This window comes from Aotus nancymaae, unplaced genomic scaffold (assembly GCF_030222135.1).
Source record: "Aotus nancymaae isolate 86718 unplaced genomic scaffold, 86718_ANA_hifiasm-v0.15.2.pri h1tg000016l, whole genome shotgun sequence".
Lineage (NCBI taxonomy): Eukaryota > Metazoa > Chordata > Mammalia > Primates > Aotidae > Aotus > Aotus nancymaae.
Window position 1 is genome coordinate 33,712,383 of NW_026988428.1, and position 26,156 is coordinate 33,738,538.

At 52.0% G+C, this 26,156-nt stretch overlaps 1 protein-coding gene across 1 annotated transcript in view; it reads right to left on the reverse strand.

The window, feature by feature from the left end:
- Positions 1-11,518, reverse strand: part of FAIM2 (Fas apoptotic inhibitory molecule 2) — a 35,072-nt gene extending 23,554 nt beyond the window's left edge. Inside the window, exons 1-5 of the mRNA XM_012441430.3 lie at positions 11,385-11,518; positions 8,783-8,978; positions 4,831-4,934; positions 4,358-4,422; positions 3,884-3,937 (exon numbers count right to left, since the gene is read on the reverse strand). Of these exons, the coding sequence (XP_012296853.1) occupies positions 3,884-3,937; positions 4,358-4,422; positions 4,831-4,934; positions 8,783-8,978; positions 11,385-11,399 (434 nt within the window). The 5' untranslated portion in view covers positions 11,400-11,518. The remainder of the gene's footprint in view (positions 1-3,883; positions 3,938-4,357; positions 4,423-4,830; positions 4,935-8,782; positions 8,979-11,384) is intronic.
- Between the last annotated feature and the right edge of the window lie 14,638 nt (positions 11,519-26,156).

A 26,156-nucleotide genomic window follows, 5' to 3' on the forward strand; every position in this document is an offset into this window, starting at 1 on the left:
CCCAGGTACTTGGGAGGCTGAGGCAGGAGAACCACTTGAACCTGGGAGGCAGAGGTTGCAGTGAGCCAAAATCACACCACTGCATTCCAGCTTGGACAACAGAGCGAGACTCCGTCTCAAAAAAACAAAAAACCCCAAAAAACAAAACAAGAGATGCAATTGAGACAAGCATATTGGATTCGGTGAGTAGGACCCCTTCAAGTTAACCCTTTCCTGGTCTTCAGTGGTTTTCAAATAATGAGAAACTGTTGTCACAGTGACCGGAGGGCTCTTCTGGTAGCTGATGCCAGAGGCTGCTGAACATCCTGCTCCGTGCAGGACGGCAGGGCCATCCTGCCCGACTTAGGAAACACTCGGCACCTGCTCTCTTTCAGTCTCACTTGAGTCATTGGTCAGCCACTTCAGCAATAATCTAATAATAATATCTGTGTCCATGTGGGTGTGGGTCCCATCTCCCCAGCCAGACTGGAAGCTTCCTGAGGGCAAGAGCCCAGCCTCTTTTTCTCTCTGGATCATAGCTCTTCAACTTTCAAGACAAGGGGTCCAGAGGACGGGCAGAAGGGCCAAAGACCCTGGGATTGTGGTGCAGCTTGGGAGCCTGACACCCCGCATTCACATCCCAGCTTTGCCACTACTGTTGTGTGACCTTGGCCAAGACCCAGTTTCCACCTTTGCAAAACAGAAATACTGGTACCAACTCACTGGGCTGTTGGAAGGACTGATGAGACAACACAGATCAAGCGCTTCGCGTGGGCCTGGCACAGCGGAAGGACTCCCCACGGGAGTTATGATAATTAGAAGTTGGCTGATGGACAGCTTCCTGGAAAGGCTCTGACCCACCTCCACCCATTTCTGGTCTCACACTTTTCCTCCTCTGCCTGGGTTTCCCCTGGCCCACCAGCCTTCTACCTCCGTAGGCAGGCACAGTAGCTCAGTGGGCGCAATCAGACAATAAAGTGAGAACTGATGGAGGGAGGCATCTAGGGCCTTGACAAAGCTGGGCTGTGAGTTGGGGATGGGGAGGCTGGCAGCCCAGGGGCCAGGCAATGAGTCACTTAAGAAGTGAGAGAGAGAGAGAACCACTGATTTATGATCAGAGCCGAAGCCCCAGGGCCTGGGCAGGAACCATAGTCTGTTTACAGAATGTCAGGACAGGGAAGTGAGGCTTAGGCGCAGGCCAGGATCCAAACCCAATGCCTTCCCCCAGCTTGTCCTGCTCTAAGACAAAGGAGGCAGCAGAGCACAGAGGGTAAATTCCACCATCAGAAAGACCTGAGTTTCTTTTCTGGTTATGCTGCTTTGAGCCTCACTTTCCTCATCTGTAAAATGAGTATAATAGTAGTGTCTGCCTGGTTGGGCTATTGAAAGATCAAACGAAAAATACATGTAAAGTGCTTAGCACGGTGCCCTCCTTACAGAAAAAGAGCTGCCTGATTCTCAATTCTCCTATTGTTATTCTAAAAGGAAGAGACCAGGATGGAGTCCTTGGGGAGCACATGATGTGTTGCAGGAGGTGAGACCCACCAGGACTCAGACACAAGGCTAACTCAGCGGGTAGGATGGAGAGAGCTGAGGGATGGGGAGGGAACAGGGCAGGGCAGGACCCCAGGCAGGGAAGGTCCCCAGGCAGATTTTTTGGAGGAAAAGGGCAGCATCCCATTGGTGAAACTCCCAAGCACCTTTCACGCTTCGGGGCACCCTATGGAAAGCGCCCAGTCCACACCCACCTCCCACTTCTGCCAGCACCCACTCTGGTAGAAGCCAGAGAGAGCATCTCTGTTTTCTGCCCAGAGATGTTGAAGAACAGGGACTCCAAATCTCACCATTCAGAGATTAGATTCTCGCACTCCACCCTCCCAATACCCCCATCCCACCCGATGGAATGGACTCTGCCCCGCTGAGCCTGCTCATTCCTGGCCTGTCTCCCTGCTACCACCTGCTAGGGGCAGACTCCCACAGACTCTCCCCCAGAAGGCTCAGAGAGAGGCATAAGAATCTATTCCCAAGTTCTCAGGGGCCTAAGGCTGCCAGGCAGTGCTGACGTACCAGAAGCCATGCCAACCTGCCACATGGGCTGGCCCAGGTGGTAGTCTCTGGGGCCTCATTAGCTCTACTGTACAGCACCTCCCAGTTCCCCAAGACACATGTCTCCCCACCTGCCTGCAGACAGGCCCTCCTCCGTCCTCTGCCCTAGGAATGACTCTGGAACCCCCAGAGGCCAGGTGAAGGTCCTTACCATCAGCCTCTGGTGGGCCCCGTGTGAACTCTAGGCCCATCTTTGAGGCTGCTCTGGGCTTGGCATGGTCCAGGGGGCTCTGAGCTGAGCCCATCTCCCCACCAGAGCCCCATCCAGGAACAGACTTGGGACAGACACAGTGTGCAAGCTCCTTGGCCAGGCAGTCAGAACCTCAACTCCACAAGACCCCACTGCTCTCCAGGATGCCTCGGAATTCCCCTGCATGGAGCCTTCCAGCCCTCTGCCAGAGAAGTCCCAGTTTACCAAATGTACCATGTGCATTCTCGCCCCACGCTTTTGCTTAAGCCACTTCTCTCCTGGGAACGCTGTCTCCAGTCTTCATGGCCCATCCTTTGAGGGGCACCCCTGATGTGGGTGGTGTGTGCTGGTATACAGGCTCACTCCTTCCCTCCTCCCCTCTCCGAACGCTGCATCTGTTCATGCTGCCTTGGGCCACCCAATAACTTCCCCTGCAGAGGCCTCTGCTCCTGCAGCCCTGGTACAGGGCTGGGCTCACGGTGAGTGCAAGAGCAGTTCTGCTCTGAGCCCCAGGATGGTTCTGGCCTGGAGATATCCAGGATGACCCCTTAATTACCCAGAAAGGAGGATCAGAATCACCTATACCTTCAAACCTTCTCTCCCAAGTTACCGGCTGGGTTCCTCAAAGGATATAGGACAAGCCAGAGCCAAGTGGCTCAAGGGCTGCAGGGAGCCTGCCAAGTGGACGGATTAAGAACACAAGCCTTAACCTGAATCTGGGTCTGAATCCCAGTTCTGCCACTGACTAGCTGTGTGACTCCGGGCAAATTCCTAATTTCTCTGAACTTTAATTTTCTAAAGTAATCATACCCAGTAGATGTGAGGACTGAACGCAATTCTGTACGTCAAGCACACGAAACAATGCCCAGACCTTATTAAGCATTCTTTAAGTGGTAGCTATTATGATTAATATTTCATAAGCATTAATAACAACATTAATAAGAGTAGCAACATTATCATTAGTGTAGGCCAAATTGTTCCAGTCCCACTTCCTCTTAGGACCGAGGTCTGGGTCTCTCCAGCTACAGCCCCAGCCCAACCCTTCCCAATTTGTGCAGGCAGCAGAACCTACCCCCATCGCCTCTGTGCCCCATCAGATTTAACACCCCAGCAAGGTTCTTCTGGCCGTGCTCTGAAGCCGGCAGAATGGGGCAGGGTTGGAGGGGATCTGTGACAACAGTCCCTATGGGGCTGGGAGAAGCTATGGGCTCAGATTCAGCCAAGAAAGACACAGAGGTCAGGTGCAGTGGCTCACGCCTGTAATCCCAGCACTTTGGGAGGCCGAGGTGGGTAGATCATGAGGTCAGGTGGCCATGGCCAGGCCTGAGATATAGACCATTCTGACCAACATGGCAAAACCCTGTCTCTACTAAAAATACAAAAATTAGCCAGGCGTGGTGGTGGGTGCCTGCAGTCCCAGCTACTCGGGAGGTTGAGGCAAGGAGAACTGCTTGAACCTGGGAGACAGAGGTTGCAGTGAGCTGAGATCGCACCATTACACTCCAGGCTGGCAACAGAGGGAGACTCCGTCTCAAAAAAAAAAAAAAGACAGAGATTCCCTCTTCTGGCCACTAAGCCGTCTCTGAAAGGGGACTGGGGTATACTTACTAGGATGCCCAGTACCAGCCTGGGTTGGCCTGGACATAGTCCTTGACGGGGTCACTGCAGAAAAGAGAGAGAGGGAGAGAGAGTCAGAATGTACCCTAGGTCTCCATTTCTGGTTCAACATCTGCATCTGTCCCACAGAGGAAGCCAAAGGAAGGAATGCAGGCCCTAGAGGCTCAGGGAGTCCCAGTCCACAATCCTCGGCTGGGACCCGCAGGTGCCTGGGCGCACAGCTAGTGGATCAAAGCGGAAGGACTGCCGCACAGACACCCAGAAGGCACCCTGGGTCCTCCCCACACTGGACAGAGGACCCCTCGCCCACGGCACTCTCTAAGGCTCTTTCCCAGCAGGAGGAGGCCCACTGCCCACAGGCATCTCTCCAGGCCACATTCCAGCAGGAATCTGATCATGGGTTCCCTGGCCCCAGACCTGGCCATGGACACCCCTGGAAGGTGCTGATCTATGCTGCCAACTCACCAGAAGGTAAAGAGAGCCACGACAGCCAAGGTCACCAGCAGCTGGATCAGCAGGATGGTGTAGACCTGGGAGTGGGAGGGGATTCTACTCAGCTTGGGGAGTTGTTAGAGACCTGTCAGTCCCCCAGCGACTCAATCACCTCTCCAGGTCCCCATCCTGTGCACTCCACCCTCCTTTTTGGAAGTCACTGGAGTGAACCCAGGGCAAGGTGAAAGGAAAGCAATGATGCTGCCAAGCCCAGCGCACTCCCCAGCACTGGGAGAAAAGAGGGGACGGTGCATTTAGGTGTAGCAGGGGGTACTGGAGTGACATCTAAGGAGGCAGTTCCTAAGGAAGCAAATCCCAGCTATCAGCTGGGATCACAAGAGAAGAGGGGAGGGATGGCTTCTGCAGGCAGAGGGTTGGGCTAGGGTTTGCTCCAGGGGCTCCCCAACTAAGCTTCCCAGTTCCAGAGGGCAAGGGAGGGGCATTACTTTTCTGATGAAGACTCGACGAACTTTCTGGTCGTCCCAGCTGAAAGTGGTGAAGAGCTCGTGGTCTCCGGTGGGGAAACCGTTGTCATAGCTGGAGCTGCTACCTGTGTGACATATGGAGGGCATGAGGGTTCTCCCTACATAGAATTACTGTCCCCAACAGACACCAACTCAAAGCTGCCTTTTTGTCAATCTGGCTCTCCGGACCCTGAAGTCTTTCTCTCCAGCCCCATTATCAAATACCCAGCCCCAGCCCAGCCCAGCCCAGCCCAGCCCCAACCCCCAGATCTCTCTCCCTGGTCACTTCTCACTTTTCTTACTCTGGGTCCTGGGAAGAAACTGTCACCCCCTACCTCTCCCTCCATCCCAGCTGGGGCTTCTTGGGAACCAGGCTCTGCCATGTGAATGTGACCCTCCCATCTTCTCCCCACCTCCACCCTCCTCCTTGGACATTTTGGCTCGCTTGCTCTCAAGGATCACAGGGGGACAGCCACTCTCTCTGGGCCACCCAGCAGCAAAGATCCTGACCCTGGCTCATTCTTTTCTTTTTTTTTTGAGACAGGGTCTCACTCCTGTCACCCAGGCTAGAGTGAAGTGGCATGATCGCAGCTCACACTGCAGCCTCTACTTCCGTGGGCTCAGGCAATCCTCCCATCTCAGCCTCCCAAGTACCTGGGACTACAGGTGCACACACCATGCCTGGCTAATTTTTTTTTTGTATTTTTAGTAGGGATGGGGTTTCATCATGTTGCCCAGGCTGGTCTCCAACTCCTGGGCTCAAGCAATCCACCTGCCTTGGCCTCCCAAAGTGCTGGGATTACAGGTGTGAGCCACCGTGCCCAGCCCTGACCTGGGCCTTAGGCTGGGAGTTTGGGACTGGTTGGCTGTGGTGGGCCTGCTGGGGCTTCAGCTGGAAACCAGGGCTGCAGGGGGGCAGGTGCTGGAGGGGAAATAAAGCCAAGACAAGGGCAAGAAGTAGGAGTGGGGATGATGGTTCCAGGCGTAGTCCAGAACCCAGGCTTTCAGAAGAGCATGGACACCATAGTCAAACAGAGCTGGGGCGGATCCCTCCCCTAGAACTGACTAGATGTGTGACCCTGATAAAGGTACTGGCCTTCCCTGAGCCTCTTCTGATACTGGTTAGTGACACCCACCTCCTGGGGACCAAATGAGATAAAAATGGAAGCCTATGCTCTGTGAAATAAAAGCCTACAAAAAAAAAAAAAAAGAAAAAAGAAATAAAAGCCTATGTTCTCTGGTGGGAACTACCCTGCCTCACCCTCTCCCTGTGCCCCTCATCAGGGCCATTTCCAAGTCCTCCAGTATGTTCATTCTGTCCCCTCCACTGTCCCCCACTAGGTCTCCATGATCTCCTTTGCCCCTAGCAATAGCCTCTGTCTTGGTCTGTCAAAGCTGACCATGGCATTGCCTTGCTTCGAGCTCTTCAATGGCTCCCCACTGCCCTTCACTCAAGTTCAAGTTTCCTTTTTTTTTTTTTTAAAGACAGGGTTTCACCATGTTGGTCAGGCTGGTCTTGAACTCTCGACCTCAGGTGATCTGCCCGCCTTGGCCTCCAAAGTGCTTGGATTACAGGCATGAGCCACCACGCCCGGCGAGTTCAAGTTTCTTAACAAAGCCTCCACGGCCTCCCTGAGCAGCGCCCTCCAGCCCCCTATACATTCCTCCCCCCGACCTTTTTCTCAACCTGAGTATATTTTTTCGACCATGTGTTCTCTTGCCTCTGCGCCCCTGCACATTCTATTCCTTCAGCCTTAAACACTCATTTTCTTGCCTCTTCACCAGGCTAACTCATGCCCATCCTTCGGGACTCAGTGTGGATACTCTTCTTCCAGGAGGCCTTCCCTGACTGTCAGGTGGGTTAGGTAAGGTGCCCAAACATCTGTCACTGATTTGCTTCACTGTGTGGTAGTTGTTCAATTACTTGTCTATACAATCAGCTCTCTGAGGACAGAGATCCCAGATCTTGCAAATCAACACATCCTCCAAAACAAACTCAGACACAGACCCTGTACCTGGCACACACTTAGTAAATGTCTGTCACAGCTGCCTTCCTGCCTCCACAGTTCCCTGGAAAACATTCCTTAAAGCAGCAGTCCTAGCAACCAGGATATGGGAAAGTAAGAATGGGAGAGAGCTGGACCCACTGCGAAGCTGAGGCCTGGAGACCCTCGCCCTCTTGTTCTTTCACTTCTCCCTTGTGTCCTGTCTGTATCCCCTGCCAAAGCCCAAGTGGCCAGGCCACAGAGGGAAAAAGAGAAGGAAAGCGGGCCCGCGGGTGTGTAGGGCAGGAAGGAGGACCCCCACAAACACCAGACCTTCACTGACCCTCCAGTATGTCACTGTGGGGTGAGTCTTCAGGGGTCTGAGCCCAGGGGGTTTGTAGTGGGAGGTGTGGACCATGGCGGCTACTCACTGTGAGTGGAGGCTCTGTCTGGGGCATTATCTCTGGGATCCCTTTTAGAATTCTGCTGGGGGTAGGGGTGATAAAGTGGGGGAGGGGAGGGGCTGCTAAGGGAGGCTGAAGGGGCCGAGGAGGGTATCCTCAGAGCTTTTGGGAAGCTGTATGTTCCTGGCCCTGAGGTAAAGCTCCCATAGGCTGCTCGACGCAACAGAGCAGCTCCCACCCACTGGGATTCTCGGTCTGCAGGAAGCTGGCATCCACCTGAGTGAGTGTGCCTGTGAATTAAGCCTGGTGTGGGGGACACTGAGGCTAGCACCCACACTCCCTTCCTGAGTCATGCCCTCCTGCCCCAGCACAGACTCAGGGAAGGGAACAGAGATGAGGACAGTGATTGGTGAGGTGGGTCCCCAGACCCATATCCCCCAGCAGCCCTGGGGCCTCCATGAGGACCTGTCCCCACTGAGGTTTCAGATAAGCTAATTCACAAACACTGCACCTGCACTCACAGGGGCCAGGCCCAGTGAAGGCTATGGCCAGTGGCTGCCTCATATACCCCTCCTTCGCTGCATCTCTTTCTTCTAGGAGGGTCTTTCCTGACTAGCCCCCAGCCTTTCTCCCTCATCTGTCCCCTTCATTTGCTCTAGCATGGTGACTTGAAAAAAATGCCCTCTGCCGGATGCAGTGGTTCATGCCTGTAATCCCAGCACTTTGGAAGGCCGAGGTGGGTGGATCACGAGATCAGGAGTTCAAGACCAGCCTGGCCAAGATGGTGAAATCCCATCTCTACTAAAAACTACAAAAATTAGCCAGGCACAGTGGCAGGTGCCTGTAATCCCAGTTACTCGGGAGCCTGAGGAAGGAGAATCGCTTGAACTCAGGTGGCAGAGATTGCAGTGAGCCGAGATCACACTATTGTACTACAGCCTGGGCAACAGAGTGAGACTCTGTCTCAAAAAAAGAAAGAAAGAAAAAAAAAAGAAAAAATGCCCACCGGGCGCGGTGGCTCACGCTTGTAATCCCAGCACTTTGGGAGGCCGAGGCGAGTGGATCACGAGGTCAAGAGATCGAGACCATCCTGGTCAACATGGTGAAACCCCGTCTCTACTAAAAATACAAAAAATTAGCTGGGCATGGTGGCGCGTGCCTGTAATCCCAGCTACTTGGGAGGCTGAGGCAGGAGAATTGCCTGAACCCAGGAGGCGGAGGTTGTGGTGAGCCGATATCGCGCCATTGCACTCCAGCCTGGGTAACAAGAGCGAAACTGCATCTCAAAAAAATAAAAAAATAAAAAAATGCCCTTTTCTCTATTGAGAGCACCCTGATGCAGACATTGTATGTCTCTCCCTTTTCATGGAGTCATCTCTGACCTACCCTCAGAAGTCCTCCAAATCCTAAGCCTCTAACAGCTTCATACAACAACCACACAGTGCACCTCTTTCTGGGCAACTTCCTCCCACTCAGGTTTTCCCTCTGGGTCCACACCCCCACCCCCACCATGATGCTCCAGGTTCCAGGAGCTGAGAGACTTACTGGGGTCCACATAGGCCCAGCTTGGGTGGAGAGGCACCGCCGTGGGGGCTGGGGGGAAGGCCCCTGCCTTCATCCCCTCCCCAGAGGTGGCCTCCTCATAGGAAGGTGGAGCTGAGGGCACTGCTGGAGCCTCCTTCTTCTCGCCATGTGCCTGCTGCTGCCCCTCAGTCCCGGGGGCCTTGTTAGCCACGGAGAGCTGTGGAGTAGGGGCAGAGAAAGAGAGAGACAGTCACCAGGGAAAGGGAGCCTTCCAACTCCTCCTCACCGACTAACTTCTCAATTCCTGGAACTTCCAAGGGTCCTTCCTTACCTGCACTCAGAAGGCAAGAGTGCAGACAAGAATGTCTCTTTGTTACAGACAAGAGAACTGAGCTCCAGAGGAGTCAGGGCTAGCCAGGGCACACGGTGGAGCTGGGACAGGAATGGAGGAAAGAGAAAATTCTTAGGAGTGCCCACCATTGGTTGTCACTGTCGCTGTCCCTGGGGCAGGGCCTCTGTGGTTCCAGAAAAGGGCCTGGAACATAGTAGACTGTCACAAATAAAAGGTCTTGTCATTTAATCTTCCTGACACTTGCTACTTGTATTCTGACCCCTGCTTTAAAATGAGAAGAATGAGGATCAGAGAGGAAAAGTGACTCGTCCAAGGTCACAGAGCTGCGTGTGGCCCACTGAGAGGCAGGGCCTAGGCACCATCCACTGGGATTGGCCTCCTCCTGTTGGGCTGGAAATGATGCAACGAGAATGGAGATGGGGGAGAGAAAGGCAACAGAAGGGGAGGAGGAGAGGGAGAAAACAGAAAAGAGGAAAGGCCGTCAGGGTGGAGGAAGGGCAAGAGGACCGTGGCTATGGGTCCTTCTGGCCTCATCCTGTAGGAACCTCAGCCTCTCCCCTAAACCAGAACAGACTCACTGTAGAAGGTGCCTCAGCTGAGTCTCTTCCTCCACTGAACAGATGAGGAAACTGAGGCTCAAAGGGAAATGTGCCCATGGCAGGTTGGAAACTCGAGTCCATTTATACTCAGATGTGCCCCCGCCCCCGACCCGTGGTGAGAGGAGGAGGGCCTGAGCTGGGAGGGCCAGAATGAGGCAGCCAGAGAAGGAAAGATTGGGGTGGAGGTGGGGGGATGCAAAAATTAAAACAGCAACAAAAGGTCCGGCTCTCAGAAAATGGGATTTAGGTCTGGTTCCCAGAAGACTGTTAGAACTGAAGGGCCACTGAGGAAGACTGCAGACTTCTTTCTTTGCAAGGGGCATCTGGCTGAGGCGGCCTGGAGACGGGCATGCACCAGAAGACTCCTGGTTCCATCCAGACCCAAGGACTGCTGAACTAGAAGGGGGCTCCTCCATCCCCCAGCAAGCCTGTGAATGAGCTGGGGACAAGGGGCAGAGGAGGCAGAGGTCCCCCTCATGCCAGGAAGGGAGCAGTGCCATGAAGTGCCTGGTAGAGGTGGGGTGGGGGTGGAAGGAGAGACTCAGCAGAGGGGGGCTGGAAACTGAACACTCCCCAGGCCTCCCATTCCCTCCCACTCTCCCACCCCCCTCATCACCCAGATCTGCAGGATCATGCCCACCAAAATCTAGTTCAGCCCCCAGCCTGCCACTCAGCCCCCCAGAGCTTCCTGGACCCTAATGCCCAGTTCCCCCACATATACAGCACTCCCAAGTGAGGTCTGACCAATGGCAGGAGGTAGTATCACCCAATGACATCACTTGAGGCCCAAAGAGCTCGCACACAGGAGAGGAGGGTCTGAGGGTCCAGGGAAGGATGCCATTGGCTCTGAAGCTCCTCTCAGAGAAGTAGGGGGAGTGTAGGGGAGGTCCTTCCAGTGTTTTCTCTGCCCAATCCTTAGCAACCCCAAACAGAGGTCCAGAGGACCCTCCCCCTTAGCCCCAGGCCCTAGTGGTTGTATAATTCCACAGGCTGTTGACGTTACATAAGCCTACTAGGCCAGCCAAGTCTCTGCCCCAACCCCTCCCCTACAATTCAGGCCTAAAACTGGAGAAGAAGAGATGCTTCCTCCAGACCCATCCATGCCTGGCCAGAACCAAAACAACAATTAGAGCATCTGGATGCAGTGCTGCCATAGCAAGCCCCAAGCACAGGGATGGAGCCAAGACACCCAGATGTGGCCTAATGGCAGGGAGTGGGGTGGGGTTGTTTCTGCGGAGGGTGGGAAAGATGAGCTTATATAAAGTGGTTGGGTTTGGGATTGGAGGGTTGGGCCAGGAGGGTTGCCTGATAGGCACTACCCCTCAGGGTTCACCCTGGCACACACATACCCACGCACACACATACAGTCATACCGGATGCCCAGGCCGACTCCTTACGGGGGGCCTGGGCATCTGTGAGGAGCCTTGTGATACCAAAGCATGGGGTGGCAGGGAGACAGGGGAGGAGAGGCGCGCCTGCGGGAGGGCGGGAAGAGGGCCCGGTCCATTCCTTGACACGGGCCTTTCAGTCCTCTGACTTCAGCAAGGACCACGGAGGACCTTCGAACTAGGGCCAGGGGAGGATGCTTTTGTGGTCCAGAGGGCTTGCTGAGGAGACAGGGAGCTGGGAGCCGGAGGATGGAGGATGCTGTAGGCGGGGGAGATGCCGGTACCTTTCCCTGGGTCATGGTGCCGTCTCTCGGGGAAGGGGTCCCTGAGGCCGGGGCGGCCGCTTGGGTAACCGCAGCCTGCCTGCGTCTCTTCCTTCCTCCGCGTGGGTTCTAGCAACATCCACTGCAGCCGGGCCAGGCGGGCCGGCGCGTACCATCGGCGCGGGGGGAGGAGGGGGCCGGGCCTGGGAAGATGCTGCGGAGGAGGCTGCGGATTCGCGAGTCCGGGGGGAGGTGGCCGCGCACCGCCCCGCTCCTGCCGCTCCCCCTTCCGCCCCCCCACCTCCCCCCTTTGCCCTCCCTCGGGATGAGAGAGCATCGCGCTGCGGAGCAACCCCAGTGGATGGATCCGCAGGGGGATGAGGGGGCGGGGGACGCGGGAACTCCGTGACACCGATCAGCTGACGCTGCCCTAGTGAAACCAGAGCCAGGCGTCAGGGCCTCCTCTCTCCACTGTCTCTCCAACGTCTCTGCACCTCTCTGCAGCTCCAGCTGCCCTTCTGCCTTTTCCCCTCCTTCTTTGGATGCGGCCCTGATTTCTGTCTCCATCTCCACCTCCCCTCTCATCGTGTATTTCATCATCCATGGTACGGGGGAAGGTCTGGAAGTGTTACATGCTGCCCGCATCTAGGGGGCCTGCGCCCCTGTGGGCCTGAGGCAAGCCAGTAGCGACCTCTCCTTGCTCCTTTTTCCTGTGAAATGCACACAGTAGGTCTCTCCCTGCCTTCTTTCACAGAGACATGGGGTGGGAGGACACCTCTTTTGTTTCTTTCAACCCTGCTGGGACGTTTAACGGGGTCTTTCTGGAGACACAGCTAGTTCTGTCTCAAAGCCTCTCCAACCCCTGCCAGAGCTCTCTTCCTGCCTCCATGCTTAGCTTTCATCACTCTGTCTCCATCTTCCCCCGTTCCATTCCTCCCACGCCAGGGTTCGTTCTCCCGGCTTCCCCAGACGTGTCCTTGGGACCCAGCCATCACCAGGCCCCATTTTCTGTAGCTGCTGCAGTGTCACTATGGGGTTTGCAATCTCCAGAGCTGAGATCAAGTCCCAATTTAGTCACTCACTGGCTGCGTGGCCTTGGCAAGGCCCTTAACCTCTCTGAGCTGCAGCATCTCCTGTGAAAAAGAGGCTTAGAACAGAGCTCTGTCCATCCTAGATTGACTGTCAGACACACAGGTTATGGCAGTAAAAGCACATTAAAGACCACGAAGTGCTGGAAGTATGCGAGGTATTATTAACTGAGGACCCTCCTACCAGAATGCCTTGGGCTGCCCCAGAGCGAGGACCCACAGACCTGCCTAAAAGAAGGATCTGAACCTGCTAGGATGGGATGAGAAACCAAGACTTGGGGCAGGTGGGGGTGGCCACTTACTTTTTGCTTCCCTCTTAGCGCCCAGGACCCTCCGAAAAACCTGGAGAAAACAGGGCCCGGGGTGGGCAGACAAATTATCAAAGTTTTTTTTTTTTTTTTTTTGAGATGGAGTCTTTCTCTGTCACCCAGGCTGGAGTGCAGTGGTACAATCTTGGCTCACTGCAATCTCCGTCTTCCAGGTTCAAGCAATTCTCCTGCCTTAGCCTCCTGAGTAGCTGGGCTTAAAGGTGTGCACCACCACGCTTGGCTGATTTTTGTATTTTTAGTAGAGGCAAGGTTTCACCATATTGGCCAGGCTGGTCTCCAACTCCTGACCTCAAGTGATCTGCCCGCCTCGGCCCCCTAAAGGGCTGGGATTACAGGCATGAGCCACCCTGCCCAGCCTAATTATCAAAGTCTTATCCTACCCCTTTTTGCTCTTTGTCCCCCACTCCATAATCACCAATTTTGCACAAACACACTTAAGCCTGGGCCTCCGTGTCCAGAGGCTCTCTTGACCCTGCAAGCCTGAGCTCTTCTTCCAGCAAGCTGTGCCCTGGCCCCCAGCACTGCTGCTGAAGCTTTGCACAGCTGGTCCAGGTTCTGGCCTGCCCTCCTTCTCTGCATCTGCATCCTGGAAGTGTTTTCCTTTTCCTGCTTGACAGCTTGAATGCCACCTCCTCCAGGAAGCCTCCTTGCCCATTAGTTGGGGTTAGATGCTCCTCTTCTGTAGTTCCCTAGCACCCTGATGTAGTGCCTGTCATATGGCGCTGTGAAGTTTCTTTGACTCACTCTAAGATCCTATAGCAGTTTTTGTGTGAGCTGGACCGAGTGTAGTACCAGGTGTGTGGAATGCACTCCATCAATTGTATCTATTAATATATTTCAGATGTGGCATTATGCAGAGGCTGACTTTCATCAGCCTCAGCACGTTCATGCTTGTGAATCCCTCCTGATCCTTCTCTCCCGTTCACTCTGCGCTCCAGCCACACAGACCTCTTGGCTGTTCCTTGGACTGGGCTGAGCATGCTGAGGGCCTTTGCACGGGCTGTGTCCTGTTTGGAAATTCTACAGAGCACTGCATGGCTCCCTCCCTCACTAACTTCACTGCTCTGCTCAGACATCACCCACCTCACGGGTGGTTTTCCTGGTCTTACACAAAGGAGCAATGCCACCCACATGCTCCCACCCACCACATTGGACAGTCCCTTTTTTCCGATGAAGCTTTATTTCTCCTTTTTCAATTGTCACCTTTGACATGTTATTGTTGTTGTTGTTGAGTTCTCCCTCTCTCCCACTAGAATGTGAGCTACAGAGGAGGAGGAGTTTTGGGGTGTTGTGTCGTTGCCCTATACCTGTGGGTTAAAATAGTGCCTGACATGGATGTAGTAGGTTGATAAATATTTGGTTAAGTACAGCATTATACAAAATCCTTATATTCCTCAGACATGCTGACATTGTCAGTGCTCTCATGCTTCTCAGATGTTGGACTCTATTACCTTGACATTGCTTATATGTCCCTCACCTCTTTTTTTTTTTTGAGACAGGGTTTCGCTCTGTTGCCCAGGCTGGAGTGCAGTGGTGTGATTATGGCTTATTGCAGTCGTAATTTCTGGGCTCAAGCATCCTCCTGCCTCAACCTCCCAAGTAACTAGGGAGGTGTTATACATGTTCCCATGAGTTGGTCTTTTGACGTTACTTGACAAAAAATTTTTTGAGACGTAGTCTCACTCTTGTTGCCCAGCTGGAGTGCAGTGGTGTGATCTCAGCTCACTGCAACCTCCACCTCCCAGGTTCAAGTGATTCTCCTGCCTCAGCTTCCTGAGTAGCTGGGACTACAGGTGTCCACCACCACACCCAGCTAACTTGTATTTTTGGTAGAGATGGGGTTTCACCATGTTGACCAGGCTGGTCTCGAACCCCTGTCCTCGGCCAATCTGCCCACCTTGGCCTCCCAAAGTGCTGGGATTACAGGCACGAGCCACCCCGCCCGGCCGACATTACTCAAAAATTAAACATTTGTGTAACATTCCTCTGGCCTCTGGCAACAGGTGTGGTAGTCAAAAGCCCAGGCTACAGTGGCAGGCAGCTTTGCTCCAGAGCCCGGCTCCCCTATTTAAAAGCTGTTTGGCTCTGGACAAGTGAGTTCCCATCTTATAGCCTCCATTTCCTCATTTGTAAAATGGGGGATCATGATAGTACTAACTTCATAGGATTGTCATGAGGATTAAATGATAATATATGCAGAGTTTAACACAGTGCCCAGCACACAATAAGCTCCTGGTGTTAGCTGTTAGTGTTAGCCTTAAGGTTCCACAAATATTGTTTAATGAAATAATTAATTTCTTTTTTTCTTTTTATCTTATTTTTCCCAACTTCCTGTTGATTTGCAGAAATAATTAATTTCTACCACATAAGGCAGCTCAGTCCCACAGTTACTCATTTGTTCATTCATTTGTCATGTCTGTTGTCTCTGTCCCTGTTGACGCAATTGGTAGAAGCCAGTTTCCAGAAGGATGAGGTCCCTTCAGATTCACCGCTGGGCAGGAGGGACGGGCAGTGCTGGGGTGGCTGAGGGCTGGGGGAGGGGGCCTCAGGGGAGTCAGAAACAGTAAGGGGCTCCCCAGGGTAGCTGGGGAGGTTGTTGGGGTCACATCCTCAAATCTCCACACCCACGATAGGCTTTATTTTATTTGTACAAGGCGGAGAAGTAATGGGGAGTTTCAAGCTTTATTTTATTTTATTATTTATTTATTATTTTTCTTAGATAGAATCTTACTCTATCACCCAGACTGGAATGCAATGGCATGATCATGGCTCACTGTGGCCTCAACCTTCCAGGCTCAAGCAATTCTCCCTTTTCACCCTCTCAAGTAGCTAGGACTATAGGCGTGCATACCATGCCTGGTTAATTTTATTTTTTGTGAAAACAGTATCTCACTATGTTGCCCAGGCTGGTCTTGAACTCCTGGGCTCAAGCAATCCTCCCACCTCACCCTCCCAAAGGCTGGGATTACAGGAGTGAGCCAATGTGCCTGGCCTCAAGGTTTTTTTTTCTTTTTTTTTAATCCTCCCACCCTCAAGGTTGTTTTTGAACAGGGAAATGACATGTTCAAAGTCATGCTTCAGAAAGACCAACCAGGCTGAGCACGGTGGCTCATGCCTGTAATTCCAGCACTTTGGGAAGCCAAGGAGGATGGATCACCTGAGGTCAGGAGTTTGAGACCAGCCTGACCAACATGACAAAACCCCGTCCCTACTAAAAATACAAAAATTAGCTGGACACAGTGGCACATGCCTGTCATCCTAGCTACCTGGGAGGCTGAGGCAGGAGAATTGCTTGAACCTGGGAGGCAGAGGTTGCAGTGAGCCAAGTTCATGCATTGTACTCCAGGAGCCTGGGCAACAAGAGCAAAACTCCATCTCAAAAAAAAAAAAAAGACAAATAAATAAAAGAAAGACCAACTTTCTATAGTAATTTTTTTTTTTTAAATATATATATACATATTTTTTAGGCAGAGTCTCACTCTGTCACCTAGGCTGGAGTGCAGTGATGCGATCTCGGCTCACTGCAACCTCCGTCTCCCAGATTCAAGCGATTCTCCTGCCTCAGCCTCCCAAGTAGCGGGCTGGCGGTGGGGAGGGGCAAAGGTGTGGATGGACGTGATTTCTCATTTTACAGACATGGAAGCACAAGGCCAAAGAGGTTGAGTGACTGTCACAAGGTTACATAACACGCTGGGGTCAAGGCCGGTAAGAAGAATGCATTTGACCCCAGCTCAGGCACCATCACCTCTAGAGGGATTCAGTGACAACACTGAGGATGGGAATGGGAGGGTCTCAGACCTCCTAGGTGAGTAGAATCAGAGCTATCCAGGCACCTCTCCTTGGATCCTCTCCAATAACACACACACACAGTCCCAAACACCCAGCCCACACCACTCTCTGCCTCCCCACTGCACTGGTAAAGAGAGAACCTGTGCTTTTGAGGCCAGTGATGTGAGGGGCAGAGGCAGGGGTTAGATAGGGCCCAGCTCACCCACAGTAAGAAGGCTCTCAGGGCCACAAGAGGCAAATGGCCTGGGCCAGCTCAGGCATCAGGCTGCTTTCTCCCTCCTGGGTATAGCTGGGCCTCAACTGCGGCAGCCCTCCACTTCAAACCCTGCCATCACCCTGCAGGCCCCTGGCCCCTACTCTTCTCACCTGCCCTTCTCGCTGTTCTTCACAGGGGTTCTTCCTGCTTCTCTCATCTCCCTGCAGTCCCACAGCGAGGAACCTGACACTCCTGTGCTGGCCACCCAGAGCCTGGTTGCACAACCCCTCTCTGCTGCGGTCCCGTTCCTGCCTCCCCATGCCCCTTGCACTGTGCCTCCCTAGACAGTCTCTGAAATGCAGGACACGAAGCAGAAGCCTTTGGCAGGCATCAACATCCTGAGTCGCCATGCTTCCCAGCTGCAGGAATTATGAGGGCCAACTACACGTCAAGCACTGATGTGTGTACAACTGTGACTGCGACAGACACAAATCCCAGCCCTGTGGGTTACTTCTTAGTGGGGACTATTGGTGCCTGACCCAGAGAGTGATTGTGAGGACTCAGTGAGATGACATTTGGACAGGGCTTAGCACGGTGCCTGGCACACGACAGGCCTGACAAGTTAGAGCCACTGCTGTGAACATCCATACTGAATCACAGAACCATTCGCTGAGAACTTACTGTGGGCCGGCACCATGCTAGGTGCTAGGGAGACCCCACAATCTAACTAAAACCCAACTGGCTAACAACTTAAAACTTTTCTAAACAGGTAAAGGCAGTGGAGAGCTGGGACATGTCTGTGAACACGTCCAGCACAGATATCTTGGTTAAAGTACAAGGACATAGAATGTACTCCGTGCCTGTAATCATGGCATGTGTAATAGCTACATAGGACAGGGCTTAACAAAGAATTATTAGCATACTTATTCTTTAACAAGAAAGGAAATTTTAAAAAGGAATTTTTCTACTTCCCACAACATGCAACAAAGAACCATAACATTCTAGAATGTCAGGTACAGCAGAGACAGCTGTTTGGACCCCGATATCCTTCAGACAAAGCCATACATGATTGATGGTTATCAGCGCTGTGCTTTTGGAGGATTCAGAAGAAGGAGAAGTTATATCTGATTGGGAGATCAAAAAGGATTGGCCTGGGGAGGGGTGCCTTTTCAACAGCATCTTGAAGAAAAGGGTAGAATTCAATAGACAGACGGTGGTGTTGGGGTGGGGGAGAAAGAGGCCCTGCAGGGGAGCAGAATGGCATACAAATGAAGGCATGGAGGAAGGAAAACATGAGGCGCCAACTTTGAACTGAATGCTAGGAGGAAGGTGGCCTAGCCCTGAGTGAGGTTGGAGGCCGATCCAGGCAAAGCCGCTGTATTCACAGGGACAGGAGGCAACTGACCAAGAGGTGGGGTTTGAGGGACCCCTTCCCAGCTGTCTACCCTTGGCTGAGACTAGAACAGACTTAACATTCCATCACTAAAAATTCATTTCCTTGGGTAAGCCTCTGGTGGGAGATAAACATCCCCAGAGGAATAACATTAAAGGAGAGGTCTGGGTCAAGGAGGGAGTGATGTGGAAAAGACACCTGGGAACAGCGGAGAGCCAGGCGGGGCCAGGGGCCGGAGCCCTCTTGCGTGACCCCAACTGCACAGGCCATCAATACTGACAGAGCACTGCTTGGCTGTGGGAGGAAGGACAGTCACCAGGAAGGGGTGGGCAGGTGTTGGTGCTGTGTCCATGACCTCTGCTTGCCTGGCCAGGGCACCTTAGCCCTTCCTGCTGTGTGTGCGCGAGGTGGGCAGGGCCACGTTCACACAGCAATGCCATTTTTCAGTGCAGTTTGGCCCAGCAGCAGTGTGGGTCACTCCCCACATACTTGGGTGGGGACCAGAACTCATTTATACAACCAGTGTATCCAGCCCAGCCTGAGAGTCATGCAGTGAGCTAGGAGAGCAGAAGCGAGCAAGACACCCTCCCCGCCTTCCAGGAGCTCACAGTCTAGAGGGGAAGCAGGTCTTAAGTAAATAGCCACACACTGGGGTACAGAATCACACATAGGGAGTGCCTCAAAGCAAAAGAACAAGCTGCCTTCCGTAAGAACAGGGCAGTAATGTAGATGGGAGGAGGGGCGCGTCCAGGGGAGGCCTCCAGGAGCCCTGAATGATGAGGGGGAGTTGGTGAGAGAATGAGTGTTCTAAACAGAGGAAATCCCATGCAAAGGCTGTGAGATGGGGAAGTACCTGGGGCATCAGGCAGATTATGCCAGCCTTGTGGACAGGGGAGGGCTTTGGGAAGTTACAGAGTAAGAGAGTTGAAGGGGTGGGTACCCATTCAGATGGACAATTTTATTTTATTTATTATTTTATTTTATTTATTTTTTGTTTGTTTTTATTTTTTGAGAGTCTCACTCTGTCACCCAGGCTGGAGCTGGAGTGCAGTGGCACGATCTTGGCTCACGGCAACCTCCACCTCCCAGGTTCAAGCGATTCTTGTACCTCATCCTCCTGAGTAGGAGGCATGCACCACCATGTCTGGCTAATTTTTGTATTTTTAGTAGAGACAGGGTTTCACCATATTGCCCAGACTGGTGTCAAACTCCTGACCTTAAGTGATCCTCCCACCTCAGCCTCCCAAAGTGCTGAGATTGCAGGTGAGAGCCACTGCGCCCAGCCCAGATTGGCCATTTTAGAAGCCCCCTGGCTGCAGGACAGAGAAGAGACTGGAGGAAACTACCACCGCCAGTGTGGCCATCGGGGAGAGGTGATGGTGGCCTGGGCTTGTGTTGAGCAGTGAAGGTGGAGAAAATTCACAGATTCAGGGCCTGCGTAAGCGGGGATTCTGGTGAAGGGCTGCCTGGCGGCAGAAGGCGAGACAGAGGGAGAGGTTTTTAGCCTGAGTGGACGTGAGGAAAACAGAGGAGGGTCTGGCCTGTTCCTGGAGGGCTTCCATTGCTAGTGAGTGGCCTCGGCTCCTTCCCAAGCCCCTTTGCTCTTTTGTGACCAGGCCAATAATGATAAAAATCGCTGACATTTATGAAGCGCTTAACCTGTGCTAGGCCCCATGCTAAAGACGCTACGTGGATTGTTTTGTTTAATCCTCACGACGGTGGCAGGTCTTCTTTCTTATCTCCATTTTAAAGACAGGAAGCTGAGACTCAGAGACGTTAAGTAACTTGCCCAAGATAGGGTGGGGACGAGAACTCATTTATTCAGCCAAGTGTATCCAGCATGGCCTGAGAGCCATGCAGTGAGCCAGGAGAGCAGAAGCAAGCAAGAGGCCCCCTCCCCACCTTCCAGGAGCTCACAGTCTAGAGGGGAAAGCCCACAGCTGGCAGGTGAAGGGGCCAACTTCCCAGCCCTGCAGTCAACCCCCAGAGCCCAGCTCCCAGCCACGATGCCGGCCTGCGTCAGGGACGCCGGGTCTCAACCTGCAAATGAGGTCAAATGAGGTCAGTAGCAGCTCCTTCAATGAGCCGGGAGGCTCCCTGCACGGTGAGAGGTGACACGTACAGGTAGTTAACGAGCGCCACATCCCTTCCCTTTCTCCCCAGCCAAAGCTCTGTTTCACAAGCCAGCAGCCTCGTAAATATTTCAGCAATGTCTGTGTAGTTGAGGCTGTGAAGCCTGTCGTCTGCGGCACTTGTGACAGCGAGATCTGGGAGATGTCTCAGGGCCTGTTGCAAGTGTTTGATCAGCTGCATTTTCAAACAGACCTTTCTCTGAGCAGCCGACAGTCTCTGGGGTGAGAGAGATTTGCAGAGTTTTTCTGGAGAGAGCCTGGAGCGTGAGTAGGCCCAGAGGCCCAGTTGGAGCCTTTTGACTATAGCTGGCCTCAGTCACTCAGTCCACAACACAGAGAGAGCCCCTGCTGGGTGGCTGACACTGTGCCAGGCTGCACCCTCGAGATGCTGGAGAAGAGATAGGACAGGCCCAGGTTAAACCCAGTACCGGGCGGCCTGTGCAGTAAGGAAGGGCTGCAGCAGAGGAATGCCATGCAGACTGAGGGTCCCACAAACGCCATGAGGGTCCCACAAACCCTCAGGGGAGTTGGCATTTTAACTGGTTGTTAAAGACCAGATAAGACTTTGAAAAATGTATATTAAGCAAATTACTTTTCCAATTATATATGTAGTCAGTACATGTTCATAATTTAAGAAATTTAAAGAAGGCCGGGCACGATGGCTCACACCTGTAATCCCAGCACTTTGGGAGGCCAAGGAAGGCTGATCATGAGGTCAGGAGTTCAAGACGAGCCGGGACAACATGATGAAACCCTATCTCTACTAAAAATGCAAAAATTAGCCGGGCATGGTGGCAGGCACCTGTAATCCCAGCTACTCAGGAGGCTGAGGCAGGAGAATTGCTTGAACATAGAAGGCGAAGGTTGTAGTGAGCTGGGATCATGGCACTGCACTCCAGCTTGGGAAACAGAGCAAGACTCCATCTCAAAAAAAAAAAAAAAAAAAAAATTAAAGAAAATGTAGAAAAGTGAAAAGAAGAGGGACTGGCTTAAGCCTGTAATCCCAGCATTTCAGGAGGCTTTGACAGGAGGATCACTGTCAAACACCCAGGAGTTTGAGACCAGTTTGAGACCAGCCTAGCCAACACGGATAGACCCCTGTCTCTACAAAAATAAATAAATAAACAAACATTTAGCTGGTCATGGTGGCACATGCCTGTAGGCCTAGTTACTCAGGAGGCTAAGGTGAGAGGATTGGTTGAGTCCAGGAGGTCGAGGCTGCAGTGAGCTATGATTTCACCACTGCACTCCAGCCTAAGTGACAGAGGGAGATTCTTTCTCAAAAAAGAAAAGAAAGAAGGAAGAAAGGAGGAGGGAAAGAAAGAAGGAGAAGAAGGAAGGAAGGAAAAGAAGAAATGAAGGAAGGAAGGAAGAAAAAGTAAAAAGGGAATAGTTACCTAGTTCCAAAACCTAGAGAAAACCATGGCTAAAACATAGGTGTGTTTTCTTCTGGTCTCTTCTCTGTGTTAACTGCTTTGTTTGCCGAATTTTATAGCTTAAGCATTTCGAAGGATGACGTTTTGGCAAATGCAGTCGAAGGAAGGGGTGGAAAAGCATTCAGAATGGAGGAGACGGCAGAGCAGGGGCGTGGCATCTACAGGCTCTTTACTTGCCCAGATCAGAAGTGACAGAGCCCACAGGCAGGTAGGACCCTTGAGCTTCCCAGACGCACCCCCTCTCAGCTCTCTGATTGGTTAATGGACCACACCCTTGGCCCAGCCTCAGCCCATTTTCCTCCTTGGTACCCCAGGCTGGAGTTCTGGGCAGGGACACAAGGCTGCAGCCTCCCTTCTTCCTGGCAAAGTCTTCCAGGGAGGTGGAGCCTGTTTCTTGGATAATGAAGTTGTGTTTTCACCTCCGAAACTAAGTAAAGAGGACCGGATCCCAGGATTGATCATCTAGATCTGTTCTGTCCAACGTGGTAGCTACTAGCCACGTGTGGTTAGGGAGCACTTAATATTCAGCTAGCCCAAGTTGAGATGTGCTATCAGTGTGAAATGCACACTGGATTTCAAAGATAGTATGAAAAGCAGATACAAAATATTTATAGTGTTTTATATTGATTACACGTTGAAGTGATCACATTTTAGGTATATCAGGTTAAATAAAATGTTATTAAAATTAACTTTACCTATTCTTTATATATTTTTTTCCATGTGGCTACTACATTTATTTATTTATGGAGATGGTCTTGCTCTGTCACCCAGGCTGGAGTGCAGTGGTATGGTCATGGCTCACTGCAGCCTTGACCTCTCTGGCTTCACTGATCCTCCTACCCCAGTCTCCTGAGTAGTTGGGACTGCAGGCACATGCCACCATGTCTAGTTAATTTTTTTTTTGTATTTTTTGTAGAGGCAGGATTTCTCCATGTTGCCCAGGCTGGTCTCGAACTCCTGGGCTCAAGTGATCTGCCCACCTTGGCCTCCCAGAATGCTGGGACTACAGGCCTGAGTCACCACGCCTGGCCTAAAACAATTTAAATTATGTGTGTAACTCACACGTATGTCTCACGTTATTTTTCTTTCTGTTGAACTGTGCTCATCTAGATGGAACCGTTCCCCACTCTCCAGAAGGCAAACCTACAGGGAGATTCAGATGGGGAGGGATTATGACATGTGGGAGAAGGATCAATCCAGACCAGGCTGGAGACAGAGAGGGATGTGAGGGGGCTGCACAACTCAGCCTGACCAGGCTCCTGGGAAGAGGGGACCATGGAGCAGGTATTTCCTCCTTCACCGTCAATAGACTGTGAGCAACCTGAGAGAAATGAGACAGTGCTTTATTCACCACCACACCCTCAGGGCCCAGCGCGGTGCCTGCCATAGAGCCAGTGCTTGAGAACATGGCCTGAGTTAATGAGTGAGTGAGGGATAGGATGGGGGAGAATCCAGACAGCAAAGAACTGTGCTGAGATGGTGCCAGGCCTGCCTGGATGGCTCCAGGGCACAGGGTGTTCGGAGATTTTAATCCTTAAATCCTTTTGGCTATAATCGCCCAAAGAGCAGCGTGGCCACAGTCTACACCACATATGCACTTCCCAGTAGCTGGAGACAGCTGAGAACAGGCATTGAGGACAGCTGGGGGCATCACATCCAGCCTCCTGCCCCTCTGCGTCCCTTCAAATGAGTGGATTCTTTTCTCTCCTGCAGAGCTCCAGCCTGCTCCTTCCCCAAATGCGTGCACACACACACACACACACACACACACACACACCCCTGGGAGAAAGTTCTGTGGGTCTCCCCACACTCAGGCTAGGATGGTAAAGGGCATCCAGGCAGCCGGGGGAAGGAGGTAAACGTGCAGCTGCCTCCACCCAGCATGGTTCTGCCCACACTTCAACCTGGGACCCCACCCTTGACTAAGTCATGGGTCAGCGACTCTCAGGAGCACCTTCCTCACACACATTGACTCCAGGCGAGGTACCACAGGCAAGTTCTTACAGTCCTCACCCTTAGCAAGCCTCTTCTGGCCCAGCAGTGGGCAAGGTAGGGATGTGGCAGGATGGGGAGGACCTGTGAATACAGAAAAGACGCCACAGGGGCTCATACAGATGCACTGTTAGTTCTGCACACCGAGAGGCAGCCTGTTGTATAACATGAGCACAGGGCTCTAGAGTTCCTCCACCTGCTGTTTGTGACCCTGGGCAAGTTAACCAACTTTTTTTTTTTCTTTTTTTAAGAGATGGGGTCTTGCTCTGTTGCCCAGGCTGGAGTGCAGTGGCGCAATCATGGCTCAGTGCTGCCTTGACCTACTGGGCTCAAACCATCCTCCTGCCTCAGCTTCCCAAGTAGCTGGGACCACAGTATGCACCACCACACCCGTCTAGTTATTTTTTTTAAATTTTTTTGTAAAGATGGGGTCTCCGTATGTGAGCCAGGCTGGTCTCAAACTTCCGGGCTCAAGGGATCTTCCTGCCTGGGCCTCCCAAAGTGCTAGGATTACAGGTGTTAGCCACCACACCCAACCCACCACTAACTTCTTTAGACCTTGGTTTCCTCCAAAATGGGCACAATACAAGTCCCCTGCCCATAGTGGGGCTCAGAAATTGACTGAAAACAAATCAAGTTCTTGGAACAGTGCCTGGTACCTAGTGAGCGCTAGGCACTGGTGATCACCATGAGACACTTTCCCTTTACAGTTGGGGAAATGAGCCTCAGAGAGGATCAATTCCTAGAAGCAGTTATAAAGGCAGAACGCTGGGCCAAGAGCAGTGGCTCATGCCTGTAATCCCAGCATTTTGGGATGCCAAGGTGGGAGATCATGAGATCAGGAGTTCGAGACCAACATGGTGAAAGCCCGTCTCTACTAAAAACACAAAAATTAGCCGGGCGTGGTGGAGTGCACCTGTAAGCCCAGCTACTCAGTAGGCTGAGGCAGGAGAATCGCTTGAACCCGGGAGGCGGAGACTGCACTGAGCCAGTCAAGATGGCGCCACTGTACTCTAGCCTGGGCAGCAGAGTAAGACTCCATCTCAAAAAAAAAAAAAAAGAGGCTTTTACATCATTCAGATTTTTCTTTTATTTTTTAATATGGAAAATTTCCAACATATGCAAAAGTGGAGAGAGTAATGTAATAATCTCATGCACTCATCACCCCACTTCAATGATTACAAACTCACGCCAATTGAGTCATCTCTAGCCCAGCCATACCCCCTGGGTTCTTTTGAAGCAAATCTCAGACATTGTACCATCTCATCTGTAACTATTTCAGATGTGTCTCTAAGAGAAGAGGACTTTAACAAATGGCTACACTATTATTATTACACCTAAAAAAGAACAATAATTTAATATTAAGTACTTAGTAACTGTTTCGATTCTCCAGTTTTCTCATTTATACAATTGTTTAAATTAGAGCCCAGATAAAGTCCATATACTGTATTACAAATGGTTAATGTTTCTTAAGTCTCTCTCTCTCTCTCTCTCTCTCTCTTTTTTTTTCTTTTCATGCCTGGCTAAATTTTTTAATTTTTTGTAGAGACGAGGTCTCACTGTGTTGCCCAAGCTGGTCTCAAACTCCTGACCTCAAACGATCCTCCCACCTCAGCATCCCAAAGCACTGAGATTACAGTCATGAGTCACCGTATCTTAAGTCTCTTTTATTTATTTATGTTTGAGACAGGGTCTCACTCTGTCACCCAGGCTGGACTGCAGTGGTGTGATCTCGGCTCACTGCAACCTCTGCCTCCCAGGTTCAAGCAATTCTCGTGCCTCTGCCTCCCAAGTAGCTGGGATCACAGATGTACAACATCACACCCAGCTAATTTTTGTATTTTGGGGAGAGACAGGGTTTTGCCATGTCTGCCAGGCTGGCCTCAAACTCCTGACATCCTGTGATCCGCCTGCCTCAGGCTCCCAAAGTGCTGGGATCACAGGCATGAGCCACTGTGCCCAGCCTTAAGTCTCTTTTAAATTATAGGTCCCCATTTTTCTCTTTTCCCTCCTTACAATTTATTTGTTGAGGAAACCAGGTCGCTTTTGCTGTAGAATTTCCCACAGTCTGGAGTTTGATTGCATCCCTAGATCTAGAGGCTTGAAAACCCTACAGTTTTCAAAATAATGAGCAAGTTCCCTAGCATCTCTCAAAATGATCATTAATTTTTATCATGAACTCATGGATTTACATATATTTGAAATGTTTCAACCCATTGCCATTATAGTTAGGGTATTTTTTTTCTTGAGATGGAGTCTTGCTCCGTTGCCAGGCTGGAGTACAGTGGCGCGATCCGGGCTCACTGCAACCTTTGCCTCCTGGGTTCAAGTGATTCTCCTGCCTCAGCCTCCTGAGCAGCTGGGATTACAGGCGAGCACCACCATACCCAGCTAATTTTTTGCATTTTTAGTAAAGACGGGGGTTTCACCATGTTGGC